General features: G+C 27.8%; 1 protein-coding gene across 2 annotated transcripts in view; it reads left to right on the top strand.

Annotated features, from left to right (window-relative positions):
- LOC148300236 (tyrosine kinase receptor Cad96Ca-like) overlaps positions 1-13,986 on the top strand; it is a 108,153-nt gene extending 94,167 nt beyond the window's left edge. For both annotated transcript variants that reach the window (XM_088275068.1, XM_088275069.1), the window contains 3 exons: positions 4,125-4,264; positions 5,535-5,676; positions 12,992-13,986. In XM_088275068.1, the coding sequence (XP_088131194.1) occupies positions 4,125-4,264; positions 5,535-5,676; positions 12,992-13,216 (507 nt within the window). In that variant the 3' untranslated portion in view covers positions 13,217-13,986. The remainder of the gene's footprint in view (positions 1-4,124; positions 4,265-5,534; positions 5,677-12,991) is intronic.
- The last annotated feature ends 6,027 nt before the right edge of the window (positions 13,987-20,013 follow it).

The following is a 20,013-nucleotide window of genomic DNA, read 5'->3' as shown; positions in this document are numbered from 1 at the left end:
ATAAGGTATATCAAATACTTAAATGCGGCAGGGTCAAAATAATCGGCGGGTATGTATGAGGATATTGCATGAATGTGGAAGAGACGAAGAATGTTTGAAAGACAGGGTGGTATATTTTTTTATTCTCTCTGCCTTAATTATGATAATTTAAAATAATATATTATGGTCAATTTATATATGGTCATTTTTTATGGTATTTTTCAATGGTCATTTTGCAAGAAATCACCTCAAGTGCGCTTTAAATTTTACAGTTATTTTAAGTCTTCCATTTTTCCATTCCATCAGTAACGTAATAAAATCAATATATAAGGGTTAAGTGAAAGTAAAGTTATGGTTTAATCCAATTACTATAGAAAACGCAGTTTCACCAATAAATGTCACATAGCAAGACAAATTTCTTAATTATAATTTTCACGCGAATTTATAAAGTTTTAATTACATAATAAAGTGTACAATGGCGAGAAAATTAAACAATTGGTCTCTACAAAGTCGGGAAGCAAAGGAGAGGAAACAGGTACTTGAAGATACAAAGACTTGGAGGAGACATCTGTTGGTGATTAATTGCACTTTGCGCCGGTGCTGCCAGAATGCGGTTTTATATCATTTGCGTAGGTACTCATTACAAAGAGACATAGATTTATATTTCTCTTATTATTCCAAATACAAATATATTTTTTTACAAACGTTATGATAATAACAATATCAAGAACAATATCGAATCTTGGTTTTTCATAATTGTTTTCTGGATTGCAATTACGATAAGATTTATACCATAGTATGTGTTTTTTTTATTATATGAAGAACCCACCCACAGGCTATGACTTAATAAATAACAAAGATCAAACAACTATATGCTAAAAAAAATCTGACACATGCATTTATGAGGTACTTACTCTCACACATCACAGGAAAACACCTTCTAGTTAAGCAGAGAAATCACAACTAACACATTTTATGTAAACGTTCACAGAACCACAACACAGAAACATATAAAATCAATTATTTTTTGACATTTCATCAAAGATGAAGAAGAATATGGAAGTCTGGGCATTTACGGGGCTGACGACCGTCATAGGCTGGTTTAAGTGATCACTTTACACACGTGTAACATTCACCAATTCTACCCATTATTGACAACCACACTACTCAAATTCTTGGAAATTTTATATGTATGAACCAATTTGAAACATTATTCATCAATCACTAGAACTTCACTAGAGATATTGGTGAGATGAAAATAATCTAGATTTTTTTAACAAGTATTTGGACACACTCAAAATGTTGTATATAAAATCAAACCTTTTTGGTAAAAAAAAAAGGATCATTATGCAATAACGTTATACAATCTGCTTCCATTATCCACAGTCATAAAATAACGAAACATCGTATAAAAGAGATATTCATCGAAAGACAATGGGATGGATATATTTGAAATAGTCGCATCATTCGGTCATGTCGTGTTTTATAATTAAATATCGTTAAATGTACCTTGGCACAGAAAAACCTAGTGAGGTAAAATTTTGTTATTAATTAAAATATGTACGATCAAAAAATGTGTAAAAATTAAAACCATGGGGTCTTAACCCAGCCGTAAGATTTTTCTGGACTAAGATTTAATAAAGCGCATTTCTTGAAATTGTTGACACAAATATCGTTAAGATAATATTAGTCATTGATTTGTGATATAAACAAAAATAATACAAGTAATAAGGGTGTTATTCGTACTTTCAACCCTTTTCTCATATCGCTCACTCCTTTCAAGAACGTCATAAATAAAAAAAGTTGATTTTTCAGGAGAACGTTTTTAAAGTTTAAAAATATAATACAATGTATTAAAAATAAATATCAAGCCACTTATCGAAATTTTTACTTTGCAACAGATCTTTTTAGGTAAAACCTGAAGGTTTTTTCTCCATTTGAAAAATATTAAGTATATTTAAAAAAATAATCAAACAATTCACTTTTCAACAAAATGCAAAAACAATACTTTCTGCCCTGTAACGGGTAATTTTTAAGTTTAGTAAAAATGCCGCTTTTTCTAGGATTTAGTAAATTTTTTGGGGATTCCGAAAATATGCACAACTGAAAATTGACGATTTTTGATTTATGACGTTCTTGAAAGGAGTGAGCGATATTTCCGCTGCGACGCTACAGGCATAAATATTTTACTACCTTCGGGGCTGGTCCCTGAATATCAAAATCCCATGAAAGGTAAATCAACGAAGCAGGTATTGTGTTTTATCCAATTTAATGCTTTCTGTGAACAAAACCCTACACTAATACATAATATGCCACAGTAATTGGTGATAAACCAAGAAGATAACAGCATTGTTTTGAATTGTATATGACAGTATTAAAATGATGAGGCCATAAAAACAGAACCCAAAAATCTTATCGCATTTCTGGGGAAAATAAAATTTTTAAATATTCCCTGTACGTACTTAATATTTCTGGTGAAACCAGCTCTTGATATTGGAATGATTTGCTATTATGATTACTTTTGATTTTTTTTGCACATTTGTATGTAAGTATATACACACATTGTGGCACATTTTATAAAATAGGTATAAAACTACAACTTTGCTTTTAACCTCTTTTCTTTAGAGTTCTTTTCTCCAACAACTTACGTACTGTTGTACTATCCATCCCTGAAGATGTCAAGGTTGGATAAAATTACCAAAAATAAAATTGGTGAAAAACAAATCTAGTTTTATTTAAAAAAAAAGCTACTATATGACTACCGGATTTGGAATGATTATTCTATCATCAGGTCAAATAAGGACTAAAGTGTAATTTTTATGATCTGCTATCGATATAAAACTAAATTTTGAATTAGATTTAAATTCTTCAAATCAAATACTCAATCACTGAATAAATTTGTGCTGTATTTCACGAAACGTGTTTATCCAAACTACGTAGTATTTCTCGAGATTTCCAATATTTATCGAATATAAAGCCACCAGCGTTGTGACGTAGTTCAATGAAAGCTCGATTGGGTAACAGGCGTTAACCTGCCCAAATTTATATTTTCCTCAATACCTTACAGTTTTTAGTTGAACCCTATATTGGCGGATCAAACAGCGAGAAAAAATGGCTACCGTAAAAGCAGGCAATCACAAAAAATAGCGAAATTTCTAAAAAAAGTCGTTACTGTATTCGGTTTTTGGATTCGATCATTTAAAGCAAATCACGTTTATAACTGTACAAATTTGGTTGCATTTTGCTATTTTCTTTGATTCATTTGATAATTTGACATAAAAAATAAACTGGAAAGAAATTTTCAAAAAAAATGAGCAAAAGTAATAAATATTCTCCAAATTTGGTAACCGAAAAAGTAACATTTACCTATAAGTCACAACATTACTTTACCGAGATAACTCACATCTGTTATATCGTAGTCATACAGGAGAAAGTGACCAAGTGCATTTTTTACAAAAACGTGATCATTGATTATTTTATATCTTAATAGCTTAATATTACCCTGAAAAAAAACATTTTAAACTTGGAAGTATAATACATGTGTATTGACTTGTTAAAAATGGCAAACTGCATTGATGTTTATTTTCTTGCCATGCAAAAGTGACTTAAATGGCCCTCCTGGACATTTTTCGTTTTGTTAGTTGCTCACTTTCTCCTGTACGACTACGAAATGTGTGCATGTCTAAGTCCTTAAAAAAATTTATAAACGCGAGAAAAAGTAATGAGTATCTTCCAATTTGATAACCGAAACAGTAAAAGTTACTCATTAGTTACAACTCAAGTTAACCGAGGTTACTCGTATTTATTCTACTAGACATCGAAGATTTTGTATGTGCGGGAAAAAGATATGACTTTTCTTCCAATTCGCTAACAGAAAAAGTATCTGTTGCATATTAGTTTCAACCTAAGTTTACCGAGATAACTCACATAACACATAGATTAATGCGAGAAAAAGTCATAAGTATTCCCAATTTGGTAAACGAAAAACTCACAAATACACATAATTCACATCTCAAGTTAACTGAGTTGACTAATATTCGTTACATACTAAATAAACGACGTTATAAAAACAGACATCGAATAAAAATGTTACAAAATGCAATTAAAAAATGTGAATTTGAGTTGTGACTATTTTATTTTTTTAGATTATCCACCGTGACCTTGCTGCTCGAAACATCTTGATAACAGATGACCACGTGTGCAAGGTAGCTGATTTTGGTTTCGCCAGAGATGTCATCACCTCACACGTGTATGAGAGAAAGAGCGAAGGGAGATTACCCATCAGGTATAGTAATTATTTTATTTTCTTCTTACTCTTAAATGTATTCGCATCGTTCAATTATTTCGGGTCGACTCTTAAACATACCATATTTAAAAAACTTAGCATATATCCATATTTTTAATGTTTATAGTTTGTAAGTAATTATATGTCAATCACCAAATAAAAAAAATAATAATATGACAATTTAATATTATTTTTTTATACTATTTTTGTAAAAAGAGAAATATTTGTGTTTTTAGTATATCCCAAAATTTTAGTATATCCTCAATTTTAAACCATTTCTGTGACCCTTAGCGGCACATTATTAGAAATATGTATCAAATTGTTGTAGAGTGGGTTCGAACCGAAAAACTCTGACTCAAGAGACCGCGGGACCACAGCGCGACACTAGATAATATTTTGCCTCCAATATTGTAAATTATTCCGTAATAATTTAATTTAATTTATATTTGAAGTATTAACTTCGTGATTATTAATTTTAAAATTAAAATGTTACTTTGTTATCACTATAAAAAATGATAGTGATTTGAAAACAAAGTTACATTTTAATAATATTATATTATGTAAATTATTCCACTGATAAAATATAAGCAACAGCTCCCATCTTTTCCTTATTATTCTCAAGGGTACAACTCTCAATTTGGGCTAAATTTCACAACCGAAGATAGATAATGATGTTGAATGTATCGAAACACGTATTGATGTAGATTTTTTTTTAAAAATATATTATTTTTGCCATGTTAAAATCAGAGAAAAAATGGATTAATATTACTTACCACAAAGTAACTACCGAATAAATAAATAATATTAAAATTAAGATTTTAATACAAACATTTTATTTAAATCATTTATATTTCAATATCACTTTCTGCGAATAATTTCCTAACGAATCTGATTAGATTTTTTATGACTTAATTAGATTTCTAAGTATCAACTTCCTTCTCCGAAAGGAATTCCATACCAGTATATTCAAAACCGTCAATTGATAAAAAAATGCCTGAGATTCAATTGATCTTCAATTGTCCTTTTATTACGATAAGACAATTTTATTTAAACGTTTTGCTCAATGAAATTATAAGGTACGGAAATTTGTTTTATTGAAATAACAATTAATGTTTAAAAAAGATGTAACAGAAAGTGAATTCAGGAAAGTTTCAATTCCTGTGAAAATTAAATTAATTTTGCCTTGTAAATTCTCGTAAAACTAAATTGTACCTTTGTAATTCATCCCCATCGTTGATATTTAAATATGTAAATGATATGTTAATTTCAGATGGATGGCTCCCGAGTCACTGTACGATGATATTTTCTCGGTAAAGTCGGATGTTTGGAGTTTTGGAGTCCTCATCTGGGAGGTAGTGACCCTCGGATCAACTCCTTACCCTGGCCTCTCTGCAGGGGATGTCATGAGAAAAGTAAGTTCTTTCGAATCTCTTGTTAGCCTCCCGGTTCACAGGTGACAGCAGTCAGGTGGCGTTTACAAGTCTTTCAGACAAGATTGTTTACAACCGCAAGTTTGATTCCGAAGTAGTTTTGCATAGGTAACAAACTAGAATTAATGTTACCTTATCATTTGAATTATCAAAAGAGAAAAGATTAAACAATACATGACATGTCGAAATAATAAATTAATTAGTTAATTAGCAATAGTGGTGATAATAGAAAATAAAAAAAAAAATTGAGTAAATTTGGGTAAATTTGTTTACAACATGAGTGTGTCCAAATACTTGTTAACAAAATCTGGATTATCTCCAATTACAGGAGTTATTTTCATATTATTTTTTGACATCTCATCAAAGATCATCATCTCATCAAAAAAAAGGTAAATTTGTACTATCCCATGTTTAAAATGCCGTTAAATAATGTTTTTTTTTTTAACATAACTAGATTATAGCACAATAATGTAATGTTCAATACGGTGTTTAAAAATGATGCGGAATATATCGAAATAAGTGACACAATAAATTTTAAGAAATATGTACGAGTAGTGGTATTTACTACGTGAAAATGAAATATTTGCTTAAGAAATTACAAAATAAAAATTCTAATATGTAAATGCTATATTGTACGATTTTAATACATATTATAAGATATTTTAGTTTTGATACTATACCATAAAGTGAACAAAATACTTTATTTGCTCTCATATATAATTAATTAAATATTTTCAATTGCAAAAGAATTAACTATGCAACATAATAGACAGTTCTCATTACGGGTCGTTTGTAGCAAATATAATCTCTACAATTCTCTCTGTCTTTGTAACTTTTCAAGAAAGTTCTACGAAACTCGAGTTTTCTTGCTCGTGAAAAGGAGGCCTTACGTTATCTTACGCCTGTACATTTTCATTAATATTAAGGACTTCCCCTAAGAGCTGTTAATTAATCATTATTCGGAAGATTAGTTAAATAAATCATTTAATTAAATCAGGAATCTCTTTTATTAAGTTATTAGAGATTATCTTCATTACCGGACGAGCCGATTGCCTCCTCCACCTTTGAATAAATGATATTATCTTAAGAACTTTTAATAAGTAAATAATTAAATATTTAAACTTAAAATGTCCGATGAGTAAGATAGTGTCACGTTTAAAAAATATGAATTTCAATATTACTAAAATGAATAAAACATAATGTTGTTTGTATATATATATATATATATATATATATATATATATATATATATATATATATATATATATATATATATATATATATATATATATATATATATATATATATATATATACATTTTTAATTTATTGGACATTGAAGGGGTATTTCTTTATTGGTTTTAGAGATTTTGACCGCAATTCTAGGATTCAGAAAAAATGGTAGATGCTTGGGTGGGAAGTTGAATTCCTACCTATATAAAGCAACTAAGGATATTTAAATTCTTAATTGTTTTTATTTTTAAATGATTTGCATTACGTTCACTTCCATGTAAAAAATCATGTGATTTATTTAAATAAATTAAATATCGTATCCATGTGCAGAGTATCGAGTCGTTTTAATCCAAAAACAGAATATTTGGTATTATTAAAGAGATATATTTAGAAAAAAGTAATTAAAGATCCAGAGACGCATAACAGGGCGCTTTGATCTGCAGTACGAACGTAAATTTATTATAATTACATTTTCTGAAAACAGAATCGTAAATTCTCATTCGTTCTAAACTGGTTGATATTGATTGGATCCATTGCTTCATATTAGATTTATTTAGGTTCATATAATGTTATTATAATCCAAATAAGTTAGATTTGAAAGTGTGGAATGTCATTTTCTCTTAATATCAAAGAGTACTGCCACTAATGTGACGTCTTTAGGAAACTTACATATGAAGGTGTAAGTTTCAAATACCCCCAAATCGGTTTATAGGAATTTTCAGATAAATGCACACCTTTAGAGTTTAGAGATATTTTTAACCATGTTAAACTACAAAGAGATTTTTTAATAGAAAATAAGTTCTTAAATAAAATTTATCATAAAAATAATATGTTTATGTAAAGTGCTTAATTTTATACAAATGTATTTTTAAAAAGGTCCTTATTGTACACCGTTTGAAAGTGGACTGATCAGAAGTCGGAATAATCGGTGGGGTATGTATAAGTATATGCATGAATGAGGAAGAGGTTATTTTTTTTTTCAATGACAGAGTGGTGTTACGTTCTTTGTTTTTGCTTTCTAAGGAAAACATAAGTGTTTGTGCATCTTCTATGGCATCATATTTTTAGTTGGTGGGGAACGTAGAAATCAGTGATGGCTAGACTACTAACATACTAAGAAACTTGCCATCACACCGCTTCCCCGCAGGGGTAGGCAGAGAGAATAAAACGGCAATAATCTGTCTTTGCAAACATCATGCCATGTTTTCTTTGGCCTTTTTAGGGGTAAAATAAGATTTTTTACCTAACGATTTCGGGGTTTTTGAACTTAACGTATCATATATACTTGGGAATATAACATAAGTAAGTATGAACTAACTTAATTGTAACTCATGTAAAACTTTTTTCGTAGAGACATTTTTTAGATAAAACTTAGCAATGTTTAATACGAAAACTTTATCGTTTATAATGCGTTAATCTTTGGCTAAAAGTACGAAACCCATTCGGCCTTACAAACGTTATTATTTTATGCGTAGTTTTATGTAAATTCTTTATTTTTTTATAATTCGACGTGATCAAAATAATTTGAGAACGGCATTTAAAATCGTATTATAACAAAAAACAGCATATTTTTATTAACTTTCGTACAACCAGGGTAACCATGAACTCCCGAGATATTTATGTCAATATAGTCCGAAGGGTAAATAATCTGGTGTCTGAATGATATAATAAAAAAATGTTGATATTGAGATGGTCAAATGAATCTTAATAAATGAATTTAATTGCAGTTTCTTTCTCCTAAAAATATTAATGTGATTTATTTCGTAATGAGTGTCACTTATATTCAGTTGGAGTGCGCTATTTGACTGATGGCATCACAATCAGCCACATTTCCGAATCTTTTGATAAACTACCCCCATGTATAGGAATCCAAGTCCATTGCATTTAAAATTCAAAACTCAGTGCAATATTGTTTTTCAATAATTAGCAGGATGGTGAACGTTACATAAGTGTATAAAGTGATCACTTAAGCCGGCCGGAGTTGTAAAATTCATTAAAAACAACGTTTGTTCGAGTAATTCTGTATTTTTTTCTTTAAACAATTTATTTTGTGGCTAGTCTCAGATTTCATATTAATTTTTTGTTTAGCGATTATCTTTCACCCGTAGAAAAATACATTTCAAAAATAAATTGTACACAAATGAGGCGTTTTCGAAATGTAAAATGTTTATTTTATGTGTCTGAGTAGAGACAATATAAAAGAAATATATTTGCAGAACTCTAAAAATAGAGTGCCTGGCAGAATGAACGGTTGACAGACATTAACAGCTAATAAAGTCCTGAAATGAGGACTATTAGATAAAATACAATTTAGAAGGAAAGCCTGCGGGTAAAAACCTACTTTTCTCAATAAAAGTGATCCAATTTTCTATTTTCCTCGATAGTAATCCATATAAACTTCATATATACTTGTACGAGATGTACTTCCTCTATATTAAAAATGAGGAAACGATTTATATTTGTTCTTCATTGGTCTTTATTAAATGTTTTATCGTCTTTTTACGGATTTGATACTGTTCTTAAAATAAGAATTTTATTAAAAGACTTGACATACAGTATCGAACAGATTAATTGAAACAAAACTTTTTTCATAATTCGTATTGGAAGTACTAACTTTGTGATTTTCTACTTATAATCAGAATGTAACTTTTTTTTTAAATCACTATTTTAAGACAAAGTAACATTTAAATTATAAAAACTTTTTTATTGCTTTTTCGTAAAAAGTTTTGTAAAACCTTTTGTTAATTAGTAATATCACGAATTAATATTTAATATGATCTCATTTGGGCTCAATCAAAGATTTTACTCTTTTTGGGATATATTCTATAAGTTTTGCCATTTTTTTCGTCTCGAAACCATGCCTAATTATGGACAAAATGTGCTTTTCCACCGTAGTGCAATCAATTTTGGAGAGCCGATTCTTACAGATTGTTGATAGATTTTAAATAATATTTATGTCTCGTAAAATTCTTGACCAGTCCAACAAAGTTCATTGTTTTTTTGAAAAAAAAATCTTTTTTTTTTTGGATTTGTGGCAAATTAAATCTTGCTGAAATATTCCATTACAATTTAAACTTCGTTTTTGTATCTCTGGTAGTATCTTTTCCAGCAGAATTAGGTGATACTTCTCGCTATTCATCATCTCACTCTCTGAAACAAGCGGCCTTGGTCCATAATACGAGGAACACTCCCATAACATTTTTTTAGAGAATGTTGAAAATACGAAAAAAAGTTTTGTTAAAATTAATCTATTCGATACTGTATATTATACTTACTTTATATTGAAAACGAACAAAATTTTTGTCAACAAAATTGTAGATTTGCTCTTCTTAGGAGTTTTTTTATGTATAGATTATTTAAATTTTTATATTAAACAAAGATGAAGAAGAATGTGAAAGAATTTAATATTGTTCTACATATATATTTAATACATCAATAAAACAAAATTAAAAATTAAAAAATAAACATTCCCAAAATTCTTTATTTGAACAAATTCATATTTCGTTAATAAAAAATGGACACAATCAAATTATTGTTAAGATAAAAATTTATCTAAAAAAAAGTTTCATACAATTCAAAAATTATATTTTCAGGCGTCTTCTAGTATGTAAGGTAATTCGGGAAACTTTTACTATCAATTCAAATAGGCTTCTGCTTGTAAAAACTTTCGAAATTTTTAGTACGAGTGGTCAATCGTGAGAAAAATGATGAGTACCTACTGTTACACAGTGCATAAAGGGATCACTTAAACAGGGATCACATAAAGGGATTACAAGCCATGTAATTACCCAGGCTTCCATATTTTCCTTCTTCTATGTTAAAATATCAAAAAAGAAAAAAAGTTGTGGATTTAACTGACTTATTCACTAAAACTAACGAACCATCAAGCTGCTTCCCCGCAGGAGTAGGTAGAGAGAAAAGAACGCCACACCAATCTGTTTTTGCAAACAATCTTCGCCTTTTTAACATTGATGTATCTCCTCATACATACACGCCGAGTATTTGATCATGCTTAGTTTCACACGGTCTTCCTCTGCTTCTATTAACAACAAAATACACATCACAAATTTTGTTTCACTATTCTTTCTTCATGCCTAAACCATCTCAACATTTCCCAACTCTTTCTTAATTTTATCTTTAATACTTATATATAACTACTAAATTAAATGTAATAATTTATTATACAGGATGGCGCAGAATTTATCTTTTTATCAAATGTAATAATTTTTGCTATTGGCGTCGTACGTCATTCATATTTGACATTTGTAAACTAGACAGCTGCAGTATACAAACAAATTTAGAGTGTGCGCAACATTAATCATCCAATTTCGTTTATAAATTACTTTTATATACTTTTTTTAAAAAGGGTTTTGAGCAATGCAGACCTTTATTTTGACCCTCACAATTTTTTTTCTGTTAAGTGGAAAAGATGATTTCCGTCTAGAAGCTGTCGCCCTTCTTTAAAGATATTTGCGCCCGTTTTATCAATTTGTTTGTATGGAAAGACAGCTGGGAGTCAACATCCCAAGAGCGACATGCGGAGGCACAAACAGATCCCCAGGATCTACAAAAAGAAGTAAAAGAAGAAGATGAAGATGAAATTTGTATGCTTCAGCTGTTTTGTTCATAAAAATCAGATATGATTGACCTACAACACCATTTGCAAAAATTGTAACATCTTTTGATAGGGTGATAAATGCCACCTTTATTTCACTGCCAATTATTAATTTCGAATACACTATACAAAAACTGAATTTCGGTACAGTTTTCTGACTGTATTATACGAGTTTATCATTGTTTATGTTTAGTTTCAAAAAATGTTCTTGTTTATCCCGTATATCAAAATATGATCATATTTCAGAGGATAATTATTTCATGAAATTTTTCACCTGTCTTTCGTCCTGCCCTAAATATGTAACACGTTAAAGTGAAAATAATGAGGTAGTTAATCATTGAATGTAGGTTACTGGAACACGTTAAAATATATATAGGTATTTTATGAATGATACTTGAGTCAAGAAAAAAGGACAAAAAAATGAAAATAGGTCATTTTCAATAAAATGTGATATTGAAAATATTGAACGTCAATCATTTTTACTAACAACATTTTGAGTGTATCTAACTAGAACTATCTAACCAGGGATAGGCAGAGAGAATTGAACACCACACCAATTTGTATTTGCAAACAATTTTCGCCTCTTTAACATTCATGTACAAATCACACACTCATGCAATCATGACAATACTTACTCACAAATCTGGATTATCTCTACTTAGTAGTTATGTTTACATTTTTTTGAAACCTCAATAAAAATTTAATTTCATTCAATATTTTTAATAATTAAAATATACACGACAAACTTACTTTGAGGGCGTATAATCCATTAGTAAAACAAATTACCAATTGCTTATTAAATAAAAAATAAAAGTAACAATAAATTACAAGTAAATAAATTGTTAAAGCTGTACAAGAGTCCCGCTTCGGAATATACCCTCAAATAAAAAAAGAAGTCTAGGTTTTTACAAGGTCTATCATGACCTATCACAGGCTGATTAAGTGATCACTTTACACACGTGCAACTTCACCATTCCACCCACAGTTGACAACCACAATACTCAAAATTTTGGAAGTCATGCATATGTGATAAATCTCATGACGTTCCATTATTAAAGTGGTTGTCAGTCATATGTGGAATGGTAAATTATGTATATTACATGATGTAAAGTGATCAGATTATTTAACAAGTGTTTGACAGATCGTAAGCTCTGTGCATACCCATATTTCCATTTATTTTCTTAATGCTTGTTGAGATGTCAAAAATATAGGACAGTCAAATTGTTCAAGTTTCAATATTTAAAATGTTCAGTTCTTTCATGTAATTATCCGTTTATTGATAATACAGCAATGGCGATATTACACATCCCTGTTAAATCAACATTCAATTTGTTTACCACAATTTGTTGATCCTATAACCCCAATACAAACACGATTAGTTGGGATGGAGCCAGGAAGAATAAATAGATTTATTTTAACACATACTCAAATTGTATTTTTACTGTTTCAGGTTCGCGACGGTCATCGTCTGGAAAAACCAGAGCACTGTCGCAGAGAGCTGTACAACATCATGTTCTATTGCTGGGATAAGGATCCCGCCCAGAGGCCCACCTTCAGCGAGTGCGTGTCGCTCCTCGAGCGACTGCTCATGACCGAGACGGACTACATAGAGCTGGAGAGGTTCCCCGACCACTCCTATTACAACGTGGCCAGTCTCAGCGGGGAGAAGTTATGAACCTCGCCCACCTGGGTTTAAGGAAGACTGGACTCGAGTGATGAGTGATAAGTGAATGTGACGTCATGCTCGGCCGTATTTCATAACCAAGCTTTAACTATGCGAATTTGATCTAGCTCATCTGCAAACGTAATGTGACGTCATGGTAGCCTATATTACAATACAAATCTTTAACCACACAAATTCAAATGTACTCATCTTCTTAGACAAAATTTTTATTGATTGATTTAACAGTCACTTTGTTGTAATATCTATCTATTTTCAATTTAAGTTTTACTTGGTAAATACAACTTTTTCTTAAAATGTATTGTGACACGTGTTTCGATGGATTACGTCATTTTCAACACTTCAAGGTTGCTATAACCCATCCATCATCCATTTTCTATGATACTTAGTGATTGGACTTACCCATAAAACCTCTATCTAATGTTTTTTAGTGTAACCAGTTTTCTTTTAATCGATTTCTTTTTTTGATTACTTGATTTTTTTAAGACGGCAATAACTCAAACCTATTTATGAAATTATTTTTCGTTAGTTAAATAAGGTCAATGAATGTTTGTAAAATTCGTGGATTAAACTGTATATTTTATATGCATTAAAACATTTCATTTTAATTGGGCTTCTGTAAAATACATTTCAGATTGTTTTTTTCTGTGGTATTTTATTTGATACATCTAAATAGTTTCAAAAAAATGAAGAACGTACATTTAATGTGAAAATCGCATTTTATTTTAAAATTGTTGTTATAGTTCTACAAAAAATGTACACATTAATAAAGTCCTAAAAAAATACCATGATAAATGTTAAGAATATTTATGGTTTTGCCATTATTAGAACATTTTATTATAAAGCTATGGTTTGAATTTGAAATACAGGCAATGAGCGATGATACACAAAACTTAATGAGTAAGAGTTTGTATTGTTTGTAAAAAATGTTTTAAAGTTAAAAATGAGGTTAAATTACGTGATCGAGATTGGACAAGAAATAAACTTTTTAATAGTTGAATTTACAAAAACTAATCCAAAATCAATAAAAATATGTCGAATACTGAAAAAATATAAATATGTATTTTTTTCTTCAAAGGAATTATGTTTTTTCAAAGATTTTATAAATTGACCTAACTAAATCATCAAAGTTGGAAAAAAGATTTAAACTTTTGACTGGAATAAGCAATGATATTATTAATTTTGAGAATCTAATTTTCAAAACTCACACATGAGCTTATTTCGAATTGCATGGATTGTGCTTACGAAAAGCATGTTTATAATAAATAAATTAAAAATAATAAAATATTTAATCAATATACACAAAGTATTATTACATTTTTTATTTCTTTTTCATCAACATTAAAAAAACCTTATGATAAATTACTAAATTGAACTTACTTAAAATTAAATTAAATATATACGATTATTATTAATTTCGGTCGAAATTAATTAGTAATGTTTAAATAATTGGTATGATTAAACAAAACTTATTTACTGATAATAATTTCAATTTGATTTATTGAACCTGCAGTCACTTTAAGGTTATATCTACCAATTTTTAATTGAAGTTTTACTTGGTAAATATCACCATTTCTTATTACACCGCTGGTATTTGACAGTGATGCTGAATGCATTGAAATATGTGTCACAATAGATTTTAAGAAATAGTGGTATCTACCAAGTAAAATTTTAAATACAAAATAATATTTATATCTTGGTTCAAGAACATTTTTATTTTCGTCCGTATTAAATCTTATTCCTTCATGAAAATCTTATAATAAATTTTGTTATTTTTTTTAAAGAACTTGCATTATTTAATAACGATTGGAGAAAAGTATTTGAGAAAAATACCATAAATAATGAAAAAAGTTATCATACTTCCCTTAACTCAAGGGGTAAAACTATATAATAAATTGTAACAGAGTACCGAACTATAAAAATATAAATACATTTATAAAAAAGGATTGAAGAGTGATAAAAATATGAAGTATTGTGATTCGTAAGGATTTGGTTTTTATTTAAAAATGAATATGAGTGCCTTAAACCCAACTATCGGATAATTGCAAAATTTATGCTTTAAGAAAAGCAACTAAAGACTTTTTGAATAAATATTTTTAAATAGCACAATTTCTGTATATCTATAAGTCACTTATCATTCAATGAAATAAAATGGCTACAAGAAATGAAGTCAAAGAAATAATCAAAATTGAATAAAATATTTTTGCTTTTATTGATTACTGTCTCTCATTTATTATGTAATAAAATATTATTTTTCACGTCATTGATCCACAAAATAAAATGAAACGAAAAATAATGATTAAATTAGATTACTTTAAAGCGATAAAATGTAAATTACTTCTCAAATTCAGGCGTAAGCAATTGAAAATGCTCCTTCAAGCACGATAAGGCTGTAAATCTGTGTTTTTAATATAAAATATAGTTATCTTATATATTCATGAACTTTACTCTGCTTTTTATAAACAAAAATAGAAGGTTCCACGGAAATATTTAACTTGAAATTTACAGATCGTTTCCGATTTAATTCGAAGATTGCTATATATCTTATTTAAACTCAATTATAATGTCGACCGGTTTGTATAAAAATATTATCTTACTCATGAATTATAAATACTTTTATTAATTTATATTGAGGAATGAGTTGCTTGCTTTGGAACCGGTCAAATTTGTATTTCAGTTATAAAAATATGTAAATTGATTTAACAAAGTTATTTTGTGTGTTATAATGTTTGTAGCTTAAAATATTCATTTTAAAAACATCCAGTTTATTTGATCATTTTCACTGCTATTTTTATTTTATTTTATAATACTTACACCATGTTTCTTGTGGCCATTGTACACTAGCTTGCACTTTTTAATTTTTAAATTCTAGATCAGTTATACGTATTTTATAAAGTGTGTTTTTGTAGTTAGGTACTCGGATTTAATTAAAACTAAGATGTTCCTAATTTTGTAGCAGATGATTATAGATAAAGATTAGGATGTTTTCAGTTAAATGTTCTCCACTGAATAAAAACATCTTCATTTTCATGAGAGACATTCATTCATTTTTATGATTTTTCACGCTTATCTTAACAAATTTATTCATATTCCACATCATTCACAGCGAGAGCAAAATATGTTTTCATACAATTAAAACCATATTTCTTCTAACAAAAACAGTATTTTAAATGTTATTTTCTAATAAAAAATGATTTTTGAAAATAAACAAATTTCAGCGTACAAAATCATTTCAGCAAAAAGAAATATTATTTTAATGAAATCTTTCAAAATGATATTATTTTCTAACTTTGAATGTTTAAATTGTGCTTTACTCCAAGGAAGTGGTTTATTTAGAAATTTCACATAAAACTTAACATATATTTATCTACTTAAAAAAATACATTTTTATGCTCACGTTTTTATTCTCGTTTTAAGTATGTATGTATTTAAAAGTGTAAATAGTTTTGCGAAAATAATATAAAATTTGAATTGTATATAAAATTATTATGAATTATAAGACCTCACAAATTATGTACCTATGCTAAATAATATATAATTATTGTTCATTGTAATATATTTAAAAATGATTAATCTCAATTTAGAAGTAAGAAAAAAATTGTAACACATATTTTTTAACCAAAAGATGAAGAATATACAGTAAATATTTCCATGCATTAATTTATTTTTCATTTTTATTGAGAGTAAAATCACGTATATAAATTAAAGATAGGTAATGAAAAATTCTCACATGTAAGCAATACTATTTTGTTGAAATTACATCCAATATCTTTGTCATGAAAAGTAGTTTTTTTTTAAATTAAAATCAGTATTAAAATTTATTGAATAAACCAAAATGTTTGAAAATATCAATGTGTCTTATTTAAAGATTTATTTATTTACTTCCCAACTTTGTAGACTGAATGCAGTCGAAATGCGATCTCCCAGACGAATGCGTGGCAAAACGATGTATGGTAGATCTTCGAAGGGTAATTGACATCCAATCTCATTCCAACATAGATGGCTGTTGTGAACTTGTGTGAACTGTGTCATGAGATGCCAAGGGATATCTAGGGATTCCAAAAGTTTTAATAGTGTGATTGTCAATTATGGGTAGAATGGTAAATGTTGCATGTGCGTCAAGTGATCACTTAACCAGCCTGTTACAGGTCATAAGCCCTGTAAATAACCAAAATTCCATGTCTTCATCTATGTTGAGATGTTAAAAAGTATTTCTTTGCGTGATTTTAAGTAGTGGCGTTGTAAATCATGGGTGGAATGTTGAATGTCACACTTGTCTAAGTGATCACTTAACCAACTTATTACAGAACATAAGCCCTGTAAATACCCAGACTTCCAGATTATTTTTCATCTGCGTTTAGATCTCATGAAAAAATACATGTTACGTTTGTTAATTGACACTCAATTCATAAGGGTCGTAAACAAAAGAGGTTGTGAATACTTCAAAACTGCACAAAACAAAAGAAGCTAAAACCTGATCCTTGCATGCTATTTATATTTCTTTGGTACGTAGTTTTACAGCTTCTGAGTGAAGCTCAACTTTCAGAAGTTAACCATAGAAATGAGACGAATAAGTGGAAACATGTTATAATATTATTTTGCCGACTATGCTGATCAAACTTTAAGAGGAACGGCGGTATTCAATGCTATCTCTTATCGAGGTGAGCGTTTTTAAAAAGGTGGGGTTTTTTGGAAATGATTTCCTTCTACGCCTAATTAAACTTATATATGTATATATATATATATATATATATATATATATATATATATATATATATATATATATATATATATATATATATATATATTATATATATATATATATATAATATATATATATATATATATATATATATATATATATATATATATATATATATATATATATTATATATATATATATATATATATATATATATATATATATATATATATATATATATAATATATATATATATATATATATATATATATATATTATATATATATATATATATATATATATATATATATATATATATATATATATATATATATATATATATATATATATATATATATATATATATATATATATATATATATATATATATATATATATATATATATATATATATATATATATATATATATTATATATATAATATATATATATATATATATATATATATATATATATATATATATATATCATATATATGTGTATATATATAATATATATATATATATATATATATATATATATATATATATATATATATATATATATATATATATATATATATATATATATATATATATATATATATATATATATATATATATATATATATATATATATATATATATATATATATATATATATATATATATATATATATATATATATATATATTATATTATAAATATATATATACATATATATATATATATATATATATATATATATATATATATATATATATATATATATATATATATATATATATATATATATATATATATATATATATATATATATATATATATATATATATATAAATATATAAATATATATATAAATAAAATATTTATATGGTATTTGTGCAATATTTTACAAAATAATTGTACTAACCAAGTAAAACTAAAAAAAATATTTTCACTTTCACGACACATCCTGTATGTTTGTACATCTACCTAGCTTAATAACTCGTTTGATTTGTTTACGCTTAAAGCTGAAATTTTTTCCATGTTGTGACTACATAAAGTTATAAAAACCGGAATATTCAGACTATTTGAGTACTCGACGAAGTTTTGCAAACAAACGTTTGAACTAAATATCTAAATATCAAGGCCAGTTACTATTTGTAAAATAACCGGCCTGTGACAACAATTGTACCATTGGTTTGTTGACTTTAAATACTGTAGTTTTAATTGTTTTTTTCCCACGATGAATTTAGTTCAAAGGAAATGGAAATGAAAAATCTCTTTGTATTTTCTTTTTTTCGGTGGTCATCGTGGAAACTGAATTCAGAAATGTATTAATTGATTTCACTGGAACGACTTTATTACATCGTTTTCACTAAACGGTAAAAATTTTGATAAAATTGGTTTTTTTCTTTACCTAATTGAACTCACCTCATTAAAGTGGCTCTTTTCAGAAATTTTCAGTGCTAAAATGAAGCAATGAGCAAAATAAATTTAATTAAATAAACATTTCTTTAAACAACTTCAATTTAAATCCCAATAAAATGTTGTCAGTTACAATTCGAATAAGTTAATATATGAAAAGAAGGCTTATAATTTTTTTCGTATTTTAAGTGCATGTTACACATTGACCTTTAGTGCATGCTGATCTTCAGAGGTGTGCATGTTGGTCTTCAGGTCGGCCTTAAACGCGTGTGATTGATATTTTGTGTATTTATAAGTGAATATTGCTATGGTACTTACGTGTAGTATTATTGTTTGCTTGCTGGTGTAGCGATTGTTCTGAAGAAGAGATAGTATGTCTAAAAACCGGTAGAATAAAATCTTGGTGAGAGATTATAAAGAAAACTGATGTTTATTCCTTATTTACAATATTTTGAGTGTGTCCAAATACTTGTTAACAAAATCTGGATTATCTCCAATTACAGGAGTTATTTTTCATATTATTTTTTGACATCTTATCAAAGATGAAGAAGAATATGGAAGTCTGGGCATTTACGGGGCTGACGACCGTCATAGGCTGGTTTAAGTGATCACTTTACACACGTGTAACATTCACCAATTCTACCCATTATTAACAACCACACTACTCAAATTCTTGGAAG

This window comes from Brachycentrus maculatus, unplaced genomic scaffold (genome assembly GCF_059751285.1).
Source record: "Brachycentrus maculatus isolate JH-2025_06_01 unplaced genomic scaffold, ASM5975128v1 h1tg000779l, whole genome shotgun sequence".
In the NCBI taxonomy this organism is placed as follows: domain Eukaryota; kingdom Metazoa; phylum Arthropoda; class Insecta; order Trichoptera; family Brachycentridae; genus Brachycentrus; species Brachycentrus maculatus.
The sequence above is the reverse complement of the archived record's forward strand: the minus strand, read 5'-3'. Positions and strand labels throughout refer to the sequence as shown.